Raw genomic sequence first — 24,098 nt, forward strand, 5'->3', positions numbered from 1 at the left:
TGAGGTAACTTTTTGCATAACTTTTTGAGGAACTGCTAGACTATTATCCAAAGTGGCTGCATCATTTCACATTCTTACCAGCAATGTGTGAGGGTTCCAGTTTCTCCGTATCCTTACCAATGTTTGTTATTATTATCTTTCTGTATCCTAGCCATCCTAGTGGGAGTGAGGTGGTATCTCATTGTGGTATTGATTTGCATTTCTCCAATGAATAATGATGTTGAACATCATGTGCTTACTGGCCATTTGTATATCTTTTTGAGAGGGACATCTATTCAAATCCTTTGCTCATCTGTAGTTGGGTTGTCTTTTTATTGTTGATTTTTAGAGTTCTTTATATATTCTGGATACAAGTCCCTTATCAGACACATGATTTGGAAATATTTTCACCCATTCTGTAAGTTTCGTTTCATCTGATACTGCTTTTTGAAGCATTGTCATTTCCAACTTGATTTTGTGACCCCCTCAAAAGTGTCTTATTATGTTGCAAGGGTTAATATGAGTTTCAAAATGAAGAAAAGTAATTTGCATAGTGAAAATGTTATATGTGTATGTATCACAAAATAAAGATTCCCAGCCAAATTAAAGCTTATTGAACTTCACCCAAGCACCCCTGTCCTGGTGCTTTAATAAAACCACCTTATTACACCTAAAAAAAAAAAAAAACTTATTGAACTTCAAAACAATGTATTCTTGTAAATGAGTTTTTTTTTCTCCAAGAGTGATTTTTGTCATCCAAACACAGCTGATTATATTTCTGATTTTTTTTTTTTTTTTTTTTTTTGCTTTCCAAATCCAGCAACTTCTGAAGGATGTTTCTTCAGTGGCATATTATAGATCTATATTTCCTGTCAGTTTAAAAATCATATTTGCTCTTCTGGATAATAGTGATCCTAAGGGAGCATATGCCAAATAGTAAAGTGTTTGTTTATTTTTGCTATCCGTGTAAATTAATAGTTGTGCCAAGGTTGTATGATCTATGCTATAAAACTGTCGATTTATTCTCTGGAATAGTTTAAAAATATTTATTATTTCTGCTCATTCATTGAATAGATAGAGATAGGAGCCATGAATATGTGGTAAAATTTATACAGTGTTATGGTATCTAGAGTGAAAAATAATAGTGAGAGATCCACCAAAGTGATCCTTCTTGTTAGCCACAGTATGACTATTTTAAAAGAGAATATTAATATTTATTAATCATTTTTGCAACTTAAGCAGAAATGTGTTAATGTTTACAATAGATGTTCTTTATAACAGGAGGACATGAACCTTAATGAAGAACGGAAAACTCCTTTACGAAACAAAGATTTTACCACCAAGCGTGAGATGGTTGTCCAGTATATTTCTGCTACTGCCAAATCTGTAAGTAGTGGCACTTTCCTGGTGTTCCCGTAATGAGGTCAGCATTATCTGCTTAAAAAGAAACCAACCCCAGATCTTCAAGTTCTTGCCTCAGTATACTCATATAGACTATTCAGAAAAACCTTATATATGTATTTTTACACATTTAGTATATGCCCTGTTTCAAAATTTTTTTATAATTTGAGAGACTTCCATTATTTAAGACAATGCAGACCAAGGATAGAAGGCTGTGAGTTAATCCAGTGACTTTTGGGGCAGTGGTTTTATGCACTTCCTAAAAATTGAGAGCAATTTGTAGGTATTCCACTAAATATACTGTTGGTTATATGAAAATTTTGAGGGAGAAGACACAAACATAGTCTATTCACGAGTTTTAACTAAGTTTACATTAAAGTGTCATGTCTGGTTTCTCCCTGCAGGAAATTTTGATCAATATTTTTAATAATGCTGTTTTAGTTTCTTTTCATTATTTTATGTGATGCTAATTATTTTATGTGATGCTATCTATATTAACTATCTCATAATTGTTATTGTACAGCTTAGTTTAATATAAAAGAGGGTGCTTAATTGGAGCTTTAATCACATCTCTGAGTTTCAAGACTTGAAAGTAGAGTTATTTGGAAAGACTTGTTTTCTTCAGGAAAAACATTAGTGTTTTAATGGAATATGTGGCTTTGTTCCACTTCCTAAGGTGCTTCTGAAAATAGACTTCAGGTTTGATTTCTTTTTGTAAGAAAATAATGTATTTTTGAAATGGTGAAACGTATCTTTTACATTTCTATAAGTAAAAAGCTTTATAGAACCAGAGGTCATAAAATCACTGTGTATATATGCATACACACCTATACCACATATTATACACAATGATTTTATGTATGTGGTGTGTATATTATGTGGATATATATAAATAATACACACACATACATTTACACTTAAAAATACATATTTTGAGTTTAAGAAATTGACCAGTGAAGAAAATAGTTCCTCATTGGAAAGTATGTTGTAAAGTTATTTGGCTATCCTGTTACTGCTATTTCAGTGCAGTAATTGCAGTGGCAATTACTGATGCATTTTGCTCTGAATTCTGCAATTGTATTTATTCCATATTGTAGTTTAAGCAAGCTAAATCTGAATGCTGAACTATTTAAACATATCGCATTGCAGCTCTACCAGAGCAGAGCAACAGCATGTTTTTTAATTTGCTTCTGGTATCCAAGGGCAGAAATATGTTTCAAGTGATAAGTGAAATTTGCCATGAGCATTGTTTTCAATAGAATTAGGTGATGCACAGGGTTTTACTTTGAAATTCTGATGAATCTCTTCTCGTTTTTGTACTCAAGTTATTGTTCACAGTAAAATGCTTTAGGAAATGCAGCGTGCACATTTCGTGTTATATTTTTAAACACCTAAAGGCAAATACACTAGTAAATCTATGTAACTAAATCTGAGTGCAAGGTACAGGTGATAATACATGAATAATCGTGTGTTTTTAATGATAAAATTTTGTTAGTGTCTCTGGATCATTTGTTGTTTTTATTTAAGTGGGACTGAATATAATGAAGATTATATGAAGCTCTTATTCCTTAACCTTTTGATTTTTACTCTATGTGGAACTTGATTTCATTTATTCCCATATTGTTTCCTCTTTAACTGGCCATAGACATGTACACTTTAGGTTATATACTCATTTTTCACATCAAAATGCTAAAATTTGGGTAAATGTTAGATAAGCTGTCTTGAATTGCTTTATTTGAAAGATGGAAATTGAATGTTTCTCAAAAGACACGAACATTCTTTTTAAGACATTAGCCTCAAAATCAGTACTATAACTATTTAGTATATGACCCTTATTTATTTAATTGAACATACATATAAGCACCTGCCATCATATAGCACTTTCACTAGAGTTTCAAGGTTATACATTTCATTTCCTAATATTTTTTGTGGGCCAAATATTATGATGAAAGAAAGCCTATTGATAAACATGTTTTAAAGCTTTCTCACCTTGGGGAGATGTCAATTAGTACTGTGTTTTCTGTTGTTACAACAAATAATATTGCTCATGTAATTTTATTTTGAAGATGAGAAGGATACCATTCAGTGACAAACAATCCTCTTATCTTTTGACCTCTTCATGATCATGACCATAATATTTGCAGAAACTGTAGCCTAATGTATGGCTGTTTAACTTTGTGTAACCAAAGTTTCCATCTTGCTGTCTTTCACTAGGCGTTAGACATGCTTTGTATATCTTCTACTTTTTTTTGCTTTTTCACTATACTGATACACTGATGAAAAATTTTTCTTCATTTAAAGTACATATCATTATAACCACTTCCTTATGAGAATCCTTCATAAGTAGTCAAAACTTAAATCTTGAAATAAAAAGAAAGTTAAGAGCTAGTGTTCCTGATAGAGAATGTTTTATAGTCACATGTGGAACATGTGAGAATTGTAGTTAAATTTAAACATAAATTATATGTTTCCGTCTTTACCACCTGCATTAGTCATTTTGCATAGAGTTGAAAAACAAAATATGGGCTCAGTAAGAAATGTCCATCATTCTCCTGAGTTCCTGGGTAAGGACAGTAAAGCAAGATGAAACTAATATACAGGTATGTGCTCAAAACCCATTTCTAAAGCAAATGACAGTCTTTTGTTATGTTCTTAACTTTGCTAAAATAAGCATGGAGTAAAAATATATAGGAAATTAAAAGATAATGATGCAAACTACTGCTTAGTTTAGTTTTTTTCTTGTTAAACTTCCATAATAGAGAATATTAAATTATGTGAATGTTAAAGGAAAAAGTGGCTTGATTACCTATCAGTGATGAATGGACTTTAAATAAGGGAGTGCAGAAGAACCTGTTCTCTGCACAGGCTGGACTTATTTGCTCATTATAGCAAGTGTGGTTATGGACCTGACCTATGGTAGTTGTAACATAGAGATAATTTGGCCACAAACAATCTGGAAGAATTTATATTTTTCAAAACACCAGCATATATTTTCAGAAACAGAAAACCAAGCTTTGTTAATATTGCAGACCTTGTCCTACCCATTCATAATACTGAAAGAGGCACAATATAGCAGTGATTTATGGGATCTTGTATGTTCTATCTTAACAGCCTTTATTGACATTTATGAGGAAAATTTAGTCACTGAAATCCTAACATTAGTTTGCCAAAAGCCAATGTCATTATTAGAATATTAAAAAACTAGTTTATTTATAACTTAAATTACAGTCTTTGAAATTGAGATTTTAAAATATGTAAAATCACATTTTTAAATCACATGACCCCTTGAGAGGTATTACTGATTAAATAAAAATCTCAATAGGAAATGATTTAAAATAGTGATACCCAATACATCTATAGAATTTTTAGATTGACCCATGAAATAAGCAGTTGAAAATTGCAGTATATCTGTGTGTGTGTGTGTGTGTGTGTGTGTATACATGTATTACCATTTTGCTTTTGCCATTAGCAGATATTTTCTTTCTCAGGTGAAACAATTGAAGTCAAACTGACCAGACCAGTTTCTTTTAGCTTTCCTTGTCCAATCTAATCTGTTTGCTGTATGTGCTATAGCTAAATGCAAGGATTTTTTCAACCATAATGAATTATTAATAGGCTATATTCTGGTTATTTCACTGAGTATACACCTGCCTTAATTGTTAATACAGGCTTGTATTCTTGTTTTAGTCTCATGTCTGTGTTAAATAAACAAGGGACAGATAAAATCTCTGTCTTTTTGGTCGGAGGAAATAATTTAGGTCAATAGCATATCTTTCAATTCAGAAGACTGTTAATGGCACCAAAGAGGCTTTTATTCAACTAAATACTCAGTGCCTGTAAATATTCTGTTGAATGAATATTTAAGAAAGCTGCTTCTCTATTTGGAGATTCATTGATTCCTCTGAAATAATTTGCTTGGATACTGTCATTATCTTTTTGTGTTTTGTAGTATCCTGTTCAATTTAGGGCTCTTATTAGGATTTCAATAATATTTTAGTTTTCTTTTTAAAGTACTAGCTGGAAAATAGAACACATATTGATAATAACTGCTATCAGATTAAAGGTTTTATTGTGGATTAATTAGTTCTTTTTTGGACATTGCTTTGGACATTTAAGTGTAGGACTCTGATAACAATGATTTGATTTATATTAGGGTTTTGGCATAAAATTATGTTCAGAAGTATGATTTCACTTCTTGGTTTCTTAAACACCATCCTGCCTCTCAGAAATTCTATCTCTTATCTATTAGGAAAGCTCAAAGTTTATGTTTTTTGAACTGTTTTATCCTTATGAATATATGCATGTTTAGATATAAACTGCTTCTATGTCATTATATTATATTAATTATATTATATTATTATATTACAAATGCTGGATGGCCTGGAAAACTAGAATTATAAGCAATCTCTTCTTTGTAATTTTCAGGTATACTATAAAACAATATTATAAACCTTAAAATCATAACAATATAAAATGCTCCAGTTTTCAACCTACAATTCATTTCTTAACTTAATGCATGGCTTTAAATGTAACATTTATATCCTAAAACACCTTGTTTCAACCTTAATATTATATCCATTATAACAAGGAAAAAAAAGCATTATTTGGAAAAAAAATTCAATTTTCTGTTGATATGTTTTTTGAGTGACTGTGGGCTGGTAAAATATCTGATGCCTGGTTGCACTTAATTTTATGTTACTTGATATTTAGCTTATATATGCCCATTGCAGTACATTTTTAAAAACATCTTCAAACAGTAGTAATTATTTAGGAATCCTTATTTCGAGACTTCACACATTTTTGAAATATGGTAGAAAGTAATACTGGTATATTTGTTTTAGACTCTAGATCTGAAGTATTAAAGTTTACATAGAGTTAGCTATTTACTAATTTGCTAAACACTTCTGTGAAAAGCTTCTGATTACTAATAACTGTTGCTGTTTGTTTTTTGTTTCTTTTACACCGTAACTACTCTCCATTGACTACTGCATGCAGATAGTTGGAAGTAAAGTTACGGTGAGTACAAAAGATGTGTTTTACCCTTAGATATGAATTTGTGCTTTTGGGAATTGAGGAATTTTTGCTTATAGCATTCTATATGTTTGGTTCTTCTTTTGGAGTATATTTTACCAAAGTAGTAAGATGATAAAGATCAGGTGATGAGAATTTAGGCATGGTAAGTATTTTTCCTGTGGTTTTGGAACATGTTTTAGAATTTGAATATGCTTTGTATATTTTGTCTTATAAGGTTTTACTTTTTTTAGAGTTGTGTCTGTGTTTATGATTTTTATGATTCTGTTTTTATGAGTCTGATGAAATTGGGTGTTTCACCTCAGTTCTCAGGAGAGCAGGATGCCATCTCAGGATGGTAGGTTGGTTTATGCTAGCAGGAATTCTTATTAAAGTATCTCACTTTGATTTGGTGTCAGTGACCACATAGTGTAATTAAAACAACCTTTGATGTGCAGTCAAGAGGGCTAGGTCTTTGTCTCTGTTAGATGCTACTAATTGGATGTGTGACCTTGGGCAAGTCATGTAATATTTTTGAGGTTCAGTTATTAAATGGCTAAATTGAAGTGATTGGCTTACATTATTTTTTAAGTTCTTTCTATTGCTGTATTTTAGAGATTTTATATTCAGGGCATTGTATTTCATTTCCATAATTACATAATACATCAAAAATGATCTGTATTGTAATTGAGAGGTATTTGTAAGTACCTTGTCTTAATGACTAAGCAGTCTGTATTTAGGGAACAGGGCAGGAGACATTATCTTTAACATTATTAGGTACCATGCTATTCAGAATAGTGAATGTATTTAATATTTGTTTGCTTTTAAAAATTGATTTAGTTTCTTTCTTCCTTTCTTTCTTTCTTTCTTTCTTTCTTTCTTTCTTTCTTTCTTTCTTTCTTTCTTTCTCTCCTTCCTTCCTTCCTTCCTTCCTTCCTTCCTTCCTTCCTTCCAGGACAGCAAGTGAACAGTAGAGAGAGAGGGAGGGAGAGAAAGAATCTTAAGCAGGCTCTATGCCCAGCGTGGAGCCTGACATGGGGCTCCATCTTGTGACCCTGAGATCATGACCTAAGCCTAAATCAAGAGTCAGTCGCTTAACTGACTGAGCCACTCAAGGCGCCCCTAGTCTTTTTTTCATTTCTTTTTTTAAAAAAATTTTTAATGTTTATTTTTGAGGAGAGAGAGAGAGAGAGAGAGCACGAACAAGCATTAGTGGGGGAGGGGTAGAGAGAGAGGGAGACAGAATCTGAAGCAGGCTCCAGGCTCTGAGCTATCAGCACAGAACCTGCCGCGGGGCCCCTCACGAACTGCGAGATCATGACTTGAGCTGAAGTCGGTCACTTCACCAACTGAGCCACCCAGCTGCCCCCCTTTTTTTTCTTTTTTAATTTATGTGCCATGGTGGGGGGAAGCCATCAATCTTTTGGGGTAATTTCAAACATCAGCAAATCTTTCTTTAGTGCTTATCATGTGCCAAGAACTGTGTTAGGTTCATTGATGACTAGAAAATAAGGATAAGACCTTATAGTTTTAGTAATATATGTGGAAATAATCAATTCTTAAATTGTGCATACCAATGTTAAGTGTAGTAGGAATTCACAAGCAGAAGAGAGAAGTAGAGGTAAAATAATTGGAGAAAACTCCATGCAAATTTCTGGACTTAAGCTGAGCTTTTAGGAATTGTTAGTTGTGATGGCTAGGATTTGATATGGGAGATGAGACAATGGAGAAGCTCTCAGATTGCGTAAATAATATTCAATGCAAAGGCCTAGAGAAAGAACCAAATTGTGTGGGCAGGAGACAGAGAAGACGGAAGCAAGAAATGAAGTTGACTTTGTTCAAGCAAAGAATGTATATTTACATTGAAAAGATTGAAAAATCAAGTTGAAAGAGGATCTTGAAGTCCAGGTAGAAGATTTAGAAATTAGTTTGAATAAGAAAGTGACATGAGGAAAACAGGGTTTAAGAAAAATAAATTTGATAGTAGTAGATAGGCTGGGTTAGGCCAGTGGTTCTCAAACTTGAAAGCACATAAAAATATATATTTTGTCCCTCAGGGGTCTAGGATAGGGCCAAGAACTTGGCATCTTTATCAAGCACCACAGGAGATCCTGTTAAGGTAGGCTACAGAGCACACTTTGAAATACTGGATTAGGATAGAGAGATATTTGCTTCAAGGGCTACCTAGGAGACTTGTGTATGGATCAGTGAGGGCCTTTATTAAACTGGAGGCTAGGCATAGGGGGATGGGGTTAAATATAGGGGGGTGGGGATATAAAGGAATCTTGAGTTTATTTTAATGTGGGTTGAAGCTAGCTTGGTCTCTGCATGCCTTATGCCAGCACTGATGAAATATTACTGATTTCTCCATATCCAGTGGAGTTGAAGTTCTGTTGATTATTTCTCTTAGATAATTCTCAACTCTCTCCCCTGATTACTCACACCGTTGCTCCTTTAGTTTAGATTCATTGTTAAACACACCTGTAATTGCCATAGCTCCCTAAATAGTCTCCTAGTCTTCGTTCTCTCACCCTGCCCATGCATGTTTTACAGTTACCACAGATCATGCTGATTCCCTTTAAACCTTTCAAATGGCTCCCAATTGCCCTTGCGATCTTATCCCTGTTCCTTTTTCTAATTTCATCTTCATCTCCATTTTTACATGTGCCTGTCCTGCTGTTTAATAACTCTAAATCAAGCATATTCTATTTCTTTGAACTAGAATGGTCTTTTCTTCTTCACTGTGTCCAGAAATATCCTAAATATCCATCAAGATTAAGCTTCATGTTAATTAAGAGAATTTGTCCTAGATAACTGCTTCCTTATAATAGCATCACTATATAGCTGAATTATAGTATTTAACATATTTTATTATAATAAATCATTTACATGTCTTTCTTCCCCAATGAGAACAGCTCCTTTAATAAAAATACTAGGTCTAATGGGAAAGACAGGTAAACAGAATAAAGATAGGGCCTTATAGATACAATATAGTAAAGGCTGTAAAGTGGCAAGCTAATAGGCTGTATATAGTTCATGGAAAAGTTTTATCTTGTCCGAGAGTGTTTTGAAAGACACTGTAATGAGATAGATGTTATGATTGATCTGTAGTATAAACGGTTTCACACCCACTGTCTTATTTCTGGCCTGCTCCTCAGACTAGAATTTGCATATTCTGTAATAAATGGAGGAAACTATAGGAATCAGCTTCTAGAGGAAATGATGAGGGATTAGTTCTAGAGTTTAGGTGGGAGGGGTGCCTTAAGGGGGAAGATTTTTCTTTCTTTTCTTTTCTTTTCTTTTCTTTTCTTTTCTTTTCTTTCTTTTCTTTTCTTTTTTTTTTTTTCTTTTGAGTAGGGAGAGGAATGAAAAAGCAATCATTAAAATCATTCTGTTGGAAAGTCAGGTCCAAAAGGGCTTATTTGCTAGTATCTTATTGAGAATTTTTGCATCTATATTCATCAGGGATATTGGCCTGTAGTTCTCTTCTTTTGCTGGGTCTCTGTCTGGTTTAGGAATCAAAGTAATGCTGGCTTCATAGAATGAGTCTGGAAGTTTTCTTTCCCTTTCAATTTTTGGGAAAAGCTTGAGAAGGATAGGTATTATCTCTGCTTTAAATGTCTGGTAGAATTCCCCAGGGAAGCCATCTGGTCCTGGACTCTTATTTGTAGGGAGATTTTTGATAACTGGTTCAATTTCTTCACTGATTATGGGTCTGTTCAAGTTTTCTATTTCTTCCTGTTTGCATTTTGGAAGTGTGCTTAGGAATTTGCCCATTTCTTCCAGGTTGTCCAGTTTGTTGGCATATAATTTTTTATACTATTCCCTGATAATTCCTTTTATTTCTGAGGGATTGGTTGTAACAATTCCATTTTAATTCATGATTTTATCTATTTGGGTCCTCTCCCTTTTCTTTTTGAGAAGGCTGGCTAGAGGTTTATCAATTTTGTTTACTTTTTCAAAAAACCAACTCTTGGTTTCATTGATCTGCTCTACAGTTTTTTTTTTTTAGATTCTATATTGTTTATCTCTGCTCAGAATTTATTATTTCTCTTCTTCTTCTGGGTTTTGCGTGTCTTAGCTGTCTGCTTCTATTTCCTTTAGGTGTGCTGTGAGATTTTGTATTTGGGATTTTTCTTGTTTCTTGAGATAGGCCTGGATTGCAATGTATTTTCCTCTCAGGACTGCCTTCGCTGCATCCCAAAGCGTTTGGATTGTTGCATTTTCATTTTTATTTGTTTCCATATTTTTTAAAAAATTTCTTCTCTTGTTGTCTGGTTGACCCATTCATTCTTTACTAGGGTGTTCTTTAACCTCCATGCTTTTGGATGGTTTCCAGACTTTTTCCTGTGGTTGATTTCAAGTTTCATAGCGTTGTGGTCTGAAAGTGTGCATGGTATGATCTCAATTCTTTTGTATTTATTGAGGACTGTTTTGTGACCCAGTATGTGATCTATTTTGGAGAATGTTCCATGTGCACTCGAGAAGAAAGTATATTCTGTCGCTTTGGGATGCAAAGTTCTAAATATACCTGTCAAAGTCCATCTGATCCAATGTAATCATTCGGGGGCCCTTGTTTCTTTATTGACCCTGTGTCTAGATGATCTATCCATTATTGTAAGTGGAGTATTAAAGTCCCCTGCAATTACCACATTCTTATCAATAAGGATGTTTATGTTTGTGATTAATTGTTTTTTATATTTGCGGGCTCCCGTATTCAGCACATAGATACTAGCAAATCAAATTCAACAGCATATAAAAAGAATTATTCACCATGATCAAGTGGGATTCATTCCTGGGATGCAGGGCTGGTTCAACATTCGCAAATCAATGTGATGCATCACATTAATAAAAGAAAATAACCATATGATCCTGTCATCGATGCAGAAAAAGCATTTGACAAAATTCAGCATCCTTTCTTAACGAAAACCCTCAAGAAAGGCGGGATAGAAGGAACATACTTAAACACATCAAAGCCATTTATGAAAAGCCCACAGCTAATATGATCCTCAATGGGGAAAAACTGAGAGCTCTCTCCCTGAGATCAGGAACACAACAGGGATGTCCACTCTCACTGCTGTTGTTTAGCATTGTGTTGGAAGTGCTAGCATCAGCAATCAGACAACAAAAGGAAATCAAAGGCATTAAAATTGGCAAAGATGAAGTCAAGCTTTAACTTTTTGCAGATGACATGATACTATACCTGGAAAACCTGATAGACTCCACCAAAAGTCTACTTGAACTGATACATGAATTCAGCAAGGTCACAGGATACAAAACCAATGTACAGAAATCAGTTGCATTCTTATACACTAATAATGAAGCAACAGAAAGACAAATAAAGACACTGATCCCATTCACAATTGTACCAAGAATCATAAAATACCTAGGAATAAACCCAACCAAAGATGTCAAAGATCTGTATGCTGAAAACTATAGAAAGCTTATGAAGGAAATTGAAGAAGATATAAAGAAATGGAAAGACATTCGCTGCTCATGGATTGGAAGAATAAATATTGTCAAAATGTCAATAGTACCCAAAGCTATCTACACATTCAATGCAATCCCAATCAAAATTGCACCAGCATTCTTCTCGAAGCTAGAACAAGCAATCCTAAAATTCATATGGAACCACAAAAGGCCCCGAATAGCCAAAGGAATTTTGAAGAAGAAGACCAAAGCAGGAGGCATCACAATCCCAGACTTTAGCCTCTACTACAAAGCCGTAATCATCAAGACAGCATGGTATTGGCACAAAAACAGACACATAGACCAATGGAATAGAATAGAAACCCTGGAACTAGACCCACAATCATATGGCCAACTAATCTTTCACAAAGTGGGGAAGAACATCCAATGGAAAAAAGACAGTCTCTTTAACAAATGGTGCTGGGAGAACTGGACAGCAACATGCAGAAGGTTGAAACTAGACCACTTTCTCACACCATTCACAAAAATAAACTCAATATGGATAATGGACCTGAATGTGAGACAGGAAACCATCCAAACCCTAGAGGAGAAGGCAGGAAAATACCTCTCTGACTTCAGCTGCAGCAATTTCTTACTTGACACATCCCCAAAGGCAAGGGAATTAAAAGCAAAAATGAACTATTGGGACCTCATGAAGATAAAAAGCTTCTGCACTGCAAAGGAAACAATCAACAAAACTAAAAGGCAACCAACAGAATGGGAAAAGATATTTGCAAGTGACATATTGGATAGAGGGTTAGTGTCCAAAATCCATAACGTACTCACCAAACTCCACACCCGAAAAACAAATGATCTAGTGAAGACATGGGCAGAAGACATGAATAGACACTTCTTAAAGAAGATATCCAGATGGCCAACAGGCACATGTAAAGAATGCTCAGCGTCGCTCCTCATCAGGGAAATATAAATGAAAACCACACTCAGATACCACCTCATGCCAGGCAGAGTGGCTAAAATGAACAAATCAGGAGACTATAATTGCTGGCGAGGATGTGGAGAAATGGGAACCCTCTTGCACTGTTGATGGGAATGCAAACTGGTGCAGCCACTCTGGAAAACAGTGTGGAGGTTCCTCAAAAAATTAAGTATAGATCTACCCTGTGACCCAGCCATAGCATTATTTCATGAGAAATAATGAAATATGGCCTTTTGTAGCAACCTGGATGGAACTGGGGAGTGTTATGCTACGTGAAATTAGTAATACAGAGAAAGACAGGTACCATATGTTTTCACTCTTATGTGGCTCCTGAGAAACTTACCAGAAGACCATGGGGGAGGGGATGGAAAAAAAAAAGAGGTTAGAGAGGGAGGGAGCCAAATCATAAGAGACTCTTAAAAACTGAGAACAAACTGAGGGTTGATGGGGGGTGAGAGGGAGGGGAGGGAGGGTGATTGGTATTGAGAAGGGCACCTGTTGGGATGAGTACTGGGTGTTGTATGGAAACCAATTTGACAGTAAATTTCATATTAAAAAAATAAAATAAATTTGGAGTAAAAATGGTGAGTTTAGTTAGGCGTGTAATCATGGAGCAATTAGTAAAATCACAGAAAAATAAGAAAAAAGTTATTAACACCCAAGAACTTTCCTTTAGCACTTGTAGCATTAAGAGTAGAATTTTATAATTTGCTTCACTATTTCAAATTCCTACCTTTACAATTTTAAATATACTTTGTACATTGCTGCTGAGCATATTTATCATTTGAATAACATTTACCTGTGGCTGTACATGTTTATGTTTTGAATAACATTTACCTCTTTATCAACTGAAGCCTCAATACATGTATTAGGTAATGAAGGCCATGTATACTTCAAGGTGACTAAATGTACTCAGATAGAAAAGAGCTAATCATTTTGGTGTCATGTAGTACTGCTTACCAGATAAGCCATTTAACATAAGTAAGATGTTACATTTGTACCATTTGCAGTGTTTCTAAATAATCTGAGTCAAAAGGACAACTCCATCATAGGTGAAGGTTAGCCACAAGGGTATCTTTGTTTGCTCTAATTGCAGCATGGGGATCACAGGCACTGACTCAATGAATATTGTAGAACCTTTTTTGCAAAATAGAGCCAAAGAAATTTGTTCCTCCATGCTGGTGAAAGAAGTCATACTGAATGCAAGTTCCTGTTAAAGTATCAACTTATGGTCAGGCTCCAAGTAATATATTCAAAATGCTATTGATGCATTCCTTCCTATCAGCCCCCTAGTAATCATAATATCCACAAAATACCACTAACATGGCAGTATGTACATGTGGGCTGTTAATCTCCTATTGCATTATTAAATTGAAATTTTGTTTAGTGACCCAATAGTATCTTAATGATTACTTCATGCAATGTTACACTTGTGTCAGGCCTTTTGTTTGAATATATCCTATGAAAAAAGATCAAATCTTACTCTGCGTTTTTTTTTAATAATTGTATAGTCCAGAAGGGGGAGACAAAACACTGATTATTGGAGTTTGAAGTAGCTGTTTCATGATAAAACTTGGCTTTCTTACACTGTTACTTGATTGTGTTTCCTTATGGGTTTAGAAATCTTAGTGAAGTTGCTACTACAAAACATTTAGTTTTATGGGGGTGACAACTTAGTAAAATATCTCAATTCAATCAGATAAAAATAATGCAATTATTTTTAACTAGTATATATAAATTAGAAAAACTCATTTGGTAATCAGATGAAAATAAGACCTGAGACTGTTTGATGATGGCATATTATAAGTGATCTTTTAAAAGTAGCACAAGTACTATTAAAGTTCCAATTTCAGTCTTTTCTAATTTCACATTATGTGCAGTGAGTAGCTATCTTCCCATTTTCTTATGTTTTAACGCTGCAAGCCAGCTTGTGTGTTATACTCGTTTTGGAAAGGAGTATCTGTATATGTTTTGAAAAGTTTGTTATTGAAATCTCCATTCACTTTTAGAACATTTTCTTATCAGTCCCTTCCCTTCCAGTGCATTGTCACAAAATATATTATTTCCTAATGCCAGATTAAATTAATTGTTTAAAGAATGCTAAGATAATATAGATTATAAATATTAGTAAGTCATTATACCTTGGGCATTTGGAAACATCTAAAACAGTATGAATATCGACTTTATGTTTAGACATATTTTATAAGTTGAGTGCATTAATATTGATATGTATGGAGCAGTTATATTTTATAGTATATCCTGATATTAGAAACAAGAAGATGCACTTTTCATGTAGAATTATGCACTATAAGTTTATTTTCTTTGTATTTTAATTGCAATCTTGGTAGAAATTTCTGTTGATGTTTTTTTGTGTATATAATCAGGTAAACGAATACATTTCAAATATGGTGCTTGATATGACATTTAAAGCAACTATAGTGATTGAGGGGGCAGTCCAAGATGGCAGCATAACAAGATCCTGAACTCAGCTTTTCCAAAAGACACACCAAATCTACAGCTACAGATAGAAAAATTCCCTCTGAAAAAGACCTAAGAACTAGCTGAAAAGCTCCTTCAATACACAATAGACTGAAACAGACCATGAGTCATTCCGTGAAAAAGTCCTATTTACTTGTGTTGGAGCTTTAGTCTGAGGGGCAGACTTATGTTTGCCACACATCTACAGGCTGTGGAGCTGCTCTCTGGGAACTGAGGCTAAAGGATGCCATCTTTGCACTCTTTAGCTTCACTATTGCTCACTGGTACATCCCTGAAAAAAGCTTATACATGCATCTGAAGCCTGAGTTTTGCAACTGTCACCCAGAGGACACCTCCAGATTGCCTGGTCTGGAGGTCAGTAGGGTTTATGATTGTAGTCCCAGAGGACTGTATATATTTACACAGTTTAAAAGCTGCTACCTGATAGTCTGGCTTCCAGGCAGTCTGAATCTAGGTGCTGAGATCACTCCTGTTGGAATACTGACAGGTACTAGAACACTCTCAACACTAGGACCTATCAAGAATAAATCCAGCTATTGAGATAATCACAAAGGTTCAAGAAACAACCAAGAGCTATGACCAGGTTTAAAGATTGGGTTAATCTCCTACATAAGAACACTCCCTCAAGACCAGAAGAGGTTGTTGTTTTGCCTAATACTTAGAAACAGAGAGTCAAGCAAAATGAGGAAACAGAAGAATGTGTTGCAAATAAGAGAGCAAGATAAAACCTTAGGGAAAAAAATCTTAATGAAATGTAGATAAGTAATTTACCTGATGAAGAGGTCAAAGAAAAGGTCATATACCTGAATAGCCAGTTTGGGAAAAAATTTTTTCCTAGACAGGAGCTAACCATTTCTACCTACTATATCACACCAAAATCCTTGTCATGATGCTAATATATGTGTATAGACTGAGGTATGAGATTCACATTTTTCTAATTGTAAAGTAATTTCATAGGCAAATATTATTGAAGATGATATTGAGAAAAGTGACATTTTAGCCTATATTTTTTCTATTCTTAAACTATATTTGAAACTTCTAAGGAAAAACAAAGGTATTATTTTAAAGGGATATTGTTACACACATCCTGAACTATTTGATTGGCTACTTTATGTTTTCTACTTTGTTGCATTTAATTGAGGTAACATTGTTATTAAAGGGAATTGCAACAAAAAATTACTAAAAAAACACAAAGGTCATAAAGATGCTCATAGAATTTGGGAGGAGATTGGATGAACACAGTGAGATCTTTAGCCAACAGACATAAAATATAAGAAAATAGCAAACAGAAGTTACAAGGCTGAAGAATACTATAGCTAACCTAAAAAATACACTAGAGGGGTTCAACAGCATACCAGATGAAGCAGAAGAAAGGATCAGTTATCTAGAAGACAGGGCAGTGGAAGTAATCCAAATAGAACAACAAAAAAAAAAAAAAAGAAAGAAAATATAGCTTAAGGGACCCATAGAACAGCATCAAGTGGAATAATGTTTGTATTATAGGGGTCCCAGAAGGAGAAGAGAGAGAGAAAGGGGATGAAAACTTTTTTGAAGAAACAGTGGCCAGGAACTTCCATAACCAGGGCAAGAGAACAGACATTCAGGTCCAGGAAGCTCAGAGAGTTCTAAATAAGAAGCAAAATAGATCCACACCAAGACACATTATAATTAAAAAGTCATAAGTTAAAGAGAGAATCTTAAAAGCAAGAGAAAAACAAGTTATGATGTACAAGTGAAATCCCATGAGAGTAGCAGCAGATTTTTCAGTAGAAACTCTGCAGGCCAGAGGGTGGGGGTGGTGGGGGTGGGAAATGATATTTTCTAAGGGTTGAAAGAGAAAAATTTCCAAACAAGAATACTCTGAGAAGATGGTGCCATTTAGATTTGAAAGACTGATAAACAGTTTTCTAGATATTCAAAAGCTAAGGGAGTTCATGACCACTAAACCAGCTTTACAATAAATGTTAAAGGAATTTCTTTAAGCTGAAAGGAAAAGGCATTGATTAGTAATAAGAAAACATAGGGGTACCTGTGTGGCTCAATCAGTTAAGCATCTGACTGTTGATTTCAGCTCAGGTCATGATCTCACCACTGTAAGTTTGGGCCATGTGTCAGGCTCCACACTCAGTGAGGAGATTCTCTCCCTCCCTCTCCATCTTCCTCTCCCCCACTCATGTGCTTTCTCTCTCTCTCTCTCTGTCTCTCTCTCTCTCTGCCTTCTCAATTCAAAAGGAATTTAATTTTTTTTTCAACGTTTTTTATTTATTTTTGGGACAGAGAGAGACAGAGCATGAACGGGGGAGGGGCAGAGAGAGAGGGAGACACAGAATCGGAAGCAAGCTCCAGGCTCTGAGCCATCAGCCCAGAGCCCAACGCGGGGCTCGAACTCACAGACCGCGAGATCGTGACCTGAGCTGAAGTCGGACGCTTAACCGACTGAGCCACCTGAAGCCCCAACAGTGAAATCTTTAGTAGTGAACCAAAACAACCAGAATAGACAGCACTCGACAAGTGAAGGGTGGGTAGGAGTCTACTGTAGTGGTGAGAAATGCCCTAAAAATCTGAGTTATGACTCAAATGGGAGGGAGGAGAGATGGAGAGATGGAGAGATGGAGAGATAGATAGATAGATAGATAGATAGATAGATAGATAGATAGATAGATAGATAGATAGATAGAGGTAAAGTTGGAGGGGACAGAGGCGGGGGAAGGGGGCAGGAAAGGAGAGGGAGGAGATGAGTACAAGAGCTTGCCAGTCAGAGCCATAGCCAAAGAAGACTTGAGGATCAAATTTTACACATTAAGTCATTGGTTTGATGACAAGAGAAAAAGGCATGTTCTGGCTGGTAATGGATTTGAAAAGTCTAGCTTTCTTCACAGAAGTTAAAAAGAATAACTAAGAAGGGAGATGATCAGTAACATATGCAAGTTTTTGATACTGATGCTATTCAAACCCTCAATGACAGAGGCAAACTAGAGATAGTAACAATTCTCCAGTGGACTTTATAAGTAGTGATTGAGGTAGCTGGGTGGCAAGAAATGTAATAAGGACACATATAGAAGAACTCTGTTTATCAGCAGGTCAAGGAGCAAAGGGGCAAGGCCACAAGCCTTTTTTTCCTGTGGTAATTCTCAAATATGGATGAGGGATGCCAACAGTTTGAGAAGTCTAATCCCTCTTATCCCACTCTTGATTGTAAGGATGGCCTCCTGGAACTGGAAAAAAGTTCCCTCCTTTACCCCTGTGGGAATCACTCCTTTGTTCTGTGTGTTTTATGTCTGTACAAAAAAAAATCTGGGACTTTAATAACTCCTAAGAATATAGTGTGAATGTAGAACTTGCAGCAGAGACTGGTCAATCATTTGGCCTTAGGTACCACCCATCTGCATCTGAATATCCCATTTTTATCTATAGCATATTATAACATGTTCAGGTCACTGGGAAATGTAATAATCATTATAGACAGAGGCATATTTCAACCAAAAAACATAAAATAGATGTGTTGGAGTGGCAACTTTCATTTCCCTGGAATACTTTTTCCTAGGGTGTCTCATTCTTCCCTGATTCTGGGTCATAAGGTATTTTGCTGTGTTGGCCTGCTTTCCAGCTACTTGAGATTTTAATATTCCACACAGGTGCATCAGTTTTCTTAGTGAATACCAATATAGCCAGATTACATAATCATAGAATTCTCTCATGCCGCTAAAAATAATACTGGAACAACGTGAGTGTGTATATCATTTTAACAAATAAGCCATTTGTTTTTATTAAAATATTAAGATCCATATTAACACCTTATTTATTTGTTCATTGTTGGTTTGAATCAAAAAGCATATTCCAGCCTTTTATTTCTTGTGGATATAGATAGATGGAATCAGCCTTGTTGATTGAAATATAATTCAGTCCTTTTAACTTTGGTACCTTGGGAGGAGGTTCCTGTGTACACTAAAACATTTTTCAAATATATTAAAAACAGTAGTGTAAGTATAGGCATCCACGATTAAATGAGTGAAATCGAACTCCTATGATGAGCTATCAGGGTTTAAAAAACGTGTGCAGTTAGAAAAACTCAATGTGGCAGTGGTCACATGGCCAAACAACTTAAACGTCTCTCCTTCCTAATATCCCTGCACTATGTATAGGACTTGCTTAATTAGGGAGAGGAAGATGTGATGGCATATGGTTCATGAGTTTAGAGAGCAGTGAGTGGCTTCAGGGCCCGGATGATAAAACAGGATTTAGCGAGTCTGTTTGAACTGTGTAGATGTTGGTTCATTGTGGAGGAAATCAATGCAGAATGGAGACCTTGGAAATGTTGGCTGGACCTTGACTGCAATTTGGAGAATAACAATTTCTGTAAGGTTGCCTAATCATTGTCAGAAAATCTCCAATAGATGAACAGCAGTGGTTAAGAAGACAACCTCTGGAGTCAGTCTGCCTGGGTTTGAATCCTGGCAGATTATATAATCTTGGTTTTCTCATCTGTAAAGTGGTGATGACAAAAATAGCATCTACTTCCAAGGTATGTTGTGACAATTACATGCTAACCACTGTAATTGTTGTTATTACTGGGGGGAATGAAATGGGTTTGGTTTTAGACATACAGAAAAATGAATGTGGTGTGTAGAAGTAGTACAATCTAAGTGGAAATATCTGATAAACTGTTGGAGAACCTGAGTCAAAATTAGGTAAAAGGGGAGAGCAAGAGTTGTTTTGTGAATCCTCATATGGGGGCCATAGTCCAAACCTTAGAAACTAGGGAGCTCTTGAAAGGGAGAGTGGATAGAAAAGAGTAGAGGGACAAAAGCTCATGAGGAGTGCTCATGTTTAAAGAGCAGAAGGATGAAGTGGAGCTATTAGCCAAACAGAAGAGCAGAGGAGGATGTCCTTGAGGAATAGAGGGAGCAGGGAGGTGAGCAATGTCAAGTGACACTTCCACAAAGTTGAGGAAACCTGTTTGCATTCGAAGAAATCAAGGAAGTTAATACAAAATATGATTGTACCCACAGGCTGTTTTCCACAGAAAGATACTAAAAGTCTTTTCATCAGTGAAACTTTACATGATTGTGTAGAATAAAAGTTATAATCCTGGTCAGTATTGTATATGTTACTGCTAGAGAATTTTCTTTTACTATATATAGCCTGTGTCAAATTTTAGAAAATGTAATAATTATAGCCAGTATGCAAGCAGTAGCTTCTGTAATAAAATAATTTTATATTATGTACCATGATATAAACCTTATTGCTTCCTCTGATTTATATGCAAATGTGTCTTTCTCTTATAGTTTATGCTGCTTTCAGCTATTACCTTAGTTTTTGTGTTCTAGTCTACCTCCATTTTTTCTATGATTACTGTAATAAGCAAGCAGGAAAAATTATGGCTACTTTCTTTTGGTCTCATTTTGTGTATTTGTTTCAGTAGCAGTACCAATCTTTTAGACAACAATGTTGTTGATGTCATGAATTTACAGTAAACCTATGGAATTTACATATATAAAACATAGATGTCACACTGGTGAATTCAACTTACAAGCCATGGAATAGAACTCTTGCTGTGAGGCTATTAGTTTCAGGTAATTTAAATCCTAGTGGGAACCAAGAAATGGATTTTGAACTAATATATTTTTGAAGTTTTCAAAGATAGGAAATTGTAATATAATGTGTAAAGAAAAGAAGGTTGGTGTTTTTTTAAGATAAAGAGGGGTTTAAATTTAACGAAGTGATTAAAAGTAATTTCAAGATTTATTTCCCCTTTATAAAAATTGTTTTCCATTGGTTTAAAGCAAATTGGTTAAAAAGTTAGGTTCCTTTTCAACATAATGCCAAATAGAACTAAAAATAGCTTTGGACATTGGAAACTTTTTCTAATGAGAGGAATGCAAAATTATGTTTATGAGTACTTACACAGGACTTAATGTAATTTACTCACTAATACCATTGTTGAGTAGGATGGTACACATCACTCGTAAGTGATATTTTATACTAGCTTTTGTATTGGATAAAATTATATCATGATAAAAAATGTTTTCTAATTTTAGAACTTGAAGGAAAATGTGTAACTATCTTAAAATATAGGTAGTCTAATAATCTTATAGTTAATTTTAAGACTCTGCCACTCAGGTGTTATAATTATTAGCTCCTTTCACACATTTGTTTTCTAACAATAATGATGTCTAATGGTAGAGATTCACTTCGTGCAAACTTCTCACATATCTAACCTGAAATTCTAATGATTTGTTTACTGCTCTGTCTCTTTCAGGAGACTGTGAGATCCTTGAAGGTTGAGACGGTGTTTATATCTCTAATCCAAGCAAATCTTGCACAGTGTTTGATACTTAGCTTATAGCTGCTAAGTTCTATGAAGGCTGCTGTAACAAGTATTTAAAGGGTCTGGCAAGACTTAGGGTCCATCGCCCTGCTCTTTCAAGATATTTGAGGGGGGGGAATTAATACATTTAGTATTAGCCAAGGAACCTTGCAAATTGCACAAATCAAACTATAGGTCAGAGAAAATTGCAATGTCCATAACAGAATAGTTAACATGTTTATATTTCTGATATTTCAGGCAATGTCAATTCTAAGAGGAACTTTTGTTACTGTGTACTAGTTCTATTAGTACTGTAAGCCCCTTATACAAAGACTGTGTTTAAGTTTTTTGTTCCTGTTATGCCTGTTACCTAACATTACCAGAAATACAATAGATGCTCATTAAAATTTTAAATGAATGATCAGTGTTTATGGTCTGTTGCCAAGTTTCCCACTAGATGACAAGCAGTTTGAGAGTAGAACTCAAGTATTACTCATTTTCAAATTCTGTCTCCAACAATCGCATGTATAGTGTTTACAGTAATCACATGTATAGTGTATACATGTACAGATCACATGTATAGTCAGGGATTCCTAAGACTACTCCCACATTTGGAAATTTGCTAAAAGGACTCACAGGACTCAGAATATAATTCTACTAACAGCTAAGATTTATTATAGTGACATAGTAGGATATACAATCAGATCATAAGGAGAAAAGTACAGGTGGATTCTGGAGGAATCCATGGGCAGACTTTATGCTGTCTCTCTCCCATGAGGGGTTACAAACAGTGCTCTCTTTCCTCAGCAGTGAAAATGCACCAATATATCTGTAATGTTCTTGCTCAGGGAAGGAGTCAGTGCCCAAGGATTTTACTGGAGGCTGGTCATATAGGCATTCTGTGCAGCATGTAGCAAAATTCCAGATGCCCCAATATAAAGCAAGTATTCGATATAATCCGCATTATTTGTATAAGCAGGCATAGTAATCCATTCTTATCAGTTAGGGAGCAGTGGGAACACTTTTCCAAACCAATTTCTCAGACACCAGCTAAGTGTCAACCTTGCTAGAAACTCTTCATTTAGACCTGTTATATTAATGCTTTTCTGCACAGCATGGTTTGTATGAATACCACTTTTGGTAGGAAAAGGAAACTGGATGGCATTTCTTTTAGTACTTCAAACTCATCTGATGTTTGTTGGATAGGGAGATTAAGGTGGTCTTTATTAGGGGTGCTTCTAATGCCTTGGTTTAAATGCCTGCCCATCGACTTGCATTGTTGGCTAAATTCCCATCTTGAGCTTTATGAATGTATCAAAGAAACCTGTCCTTCCTCCCTCACCCAGCTGAGCTTGAAAGCTTGCCACAAGTACAGTTGCTTATATTCCATGTTGTCTTGCAAATATAGTCAACTAGATCATACTCTCTGTTGATTTCTGGTTACAGATAGTTATTATATACCCATATAATATTATATCAGCTTTTATTTGTAGTGTTTAATTTTCTTTATTTTGGTTGGTGGGTTGGGGTATTGATAGGACAGGAACCATGAAAGCAATAAAACAAAAGGGGAGAATTCCAGAAAATCTGGACATATTGTTGTAGTATCACATGTCCTAACATGTTCAAAACTTAAGTTTTGAGCTATAGATGAATCCCTGATAGATGGCATCTCCATGGCGATTGATAGAAAATCACCTTTGATTACTGCTTTGTGTAGTTTTCTGTGATAACATCATTTCTGATTTTAAAAGTTTCCATCACATGGGCTTTATCATCCCATTTTATGGAAAAGAATTATGGCAGTTTTGTATTCAGCAGAGGCCCTCTTATCAGGAACTCAATATTCTGACTGATCTCAACTATTTGTAGTATTGTCCACATTTCTGCAAATTAAGGGGAAAAAAGACTTTTGTTGTGTGTCTTAGAGAATTGTTGGTGTCAGCTCAGGCTCTCACCTAGTTAATCTTATGTTTTGAAAAGAAAAAAGAAAGGTGCTATTGACAGTGAGATATGACAGCTAACAGTGGAAGGAAGAAATATAAAAATACAGTCGTCTTTGGTTATTTCATAGAGAGAAAAACAGCCCAATGATCTTCAGTGGTTTGGGGGGGGGGATTGCTGTATTGCACAGAATAGAAATTGATCTTGATGAGGAGTCATTAAGGGGAGATTCAATGTACTCTTCAGTGCAGTCTAGACATAATATATTTTCAGAGAGTTTCCATTAGGAATGATTAGCCTTTTTTTCCCCTTTTCACTGTTAAACATAAAGATATATCCTTTATGTATACAGCCCACATTCATAGATCACTGTTTATACTGGATGAAGGGCTTGAGTTTAGTTTTTAAGAAAAGCTCATGAGAAAAATATATATCATGACTTATTGGACAGTTAATGTAATTAAAATTGTCATGAGTGTAACTACAGAAGAACTGCATCAAGTGAAAGTGAGAAATTTCCAGAAATATTTGGTAAAATTTGGAATGCATTTT

At 35.1% G+C, this 24,098-nt stretch overlaps 1 protein-coding gene across 2 annotated transcripts in view; it reads left to right on the forward strand.

Annotated features, from left to right (window-relative positions):
* Positions 1-24,098, forward strand: part of DIAPH2 (diaphanous related formin 2) — a 1,004,420-nt gene that overhangs the window by 89,212 nt on the left and 891,110 nt on the right. Inside the window, exons 3-4 of one of the 2 annotated variants that reach the window (XM_047076288.1) lie at positions 1,261-1,365; positions 6,376-6,396. In XM_047076288.1, coding sequence (XP_046932244.1) covers positions 1,261-1,365; positions 6,376-6,396 — 126 coding nt within the window. The remainder of the gene's footprint in view (positions 1-1,260; positions 1,366-6,375; positions 6,397-24,098) is intronic. The other variant, XM_047076289.1, reaches the window with a different exon arrangement.

The sequence above is a fragment of the Lynx rufus genome, unplaced genomic scaffold (assembly GCF_022079265.1).
Source record: "Lynx rufus isolate CCGP_SWC_20201006 ecotype Redwood Valley unplaced genomic scaffold, mLynRuf1.p SCAF_14, whole genome shotgun sequence".
Taxonomy (NCBI): Eukaryota; Metazoa; Chordata; class Mammalia; order Carnivora; family Felidae; genus Lynx; species Lynx rufus.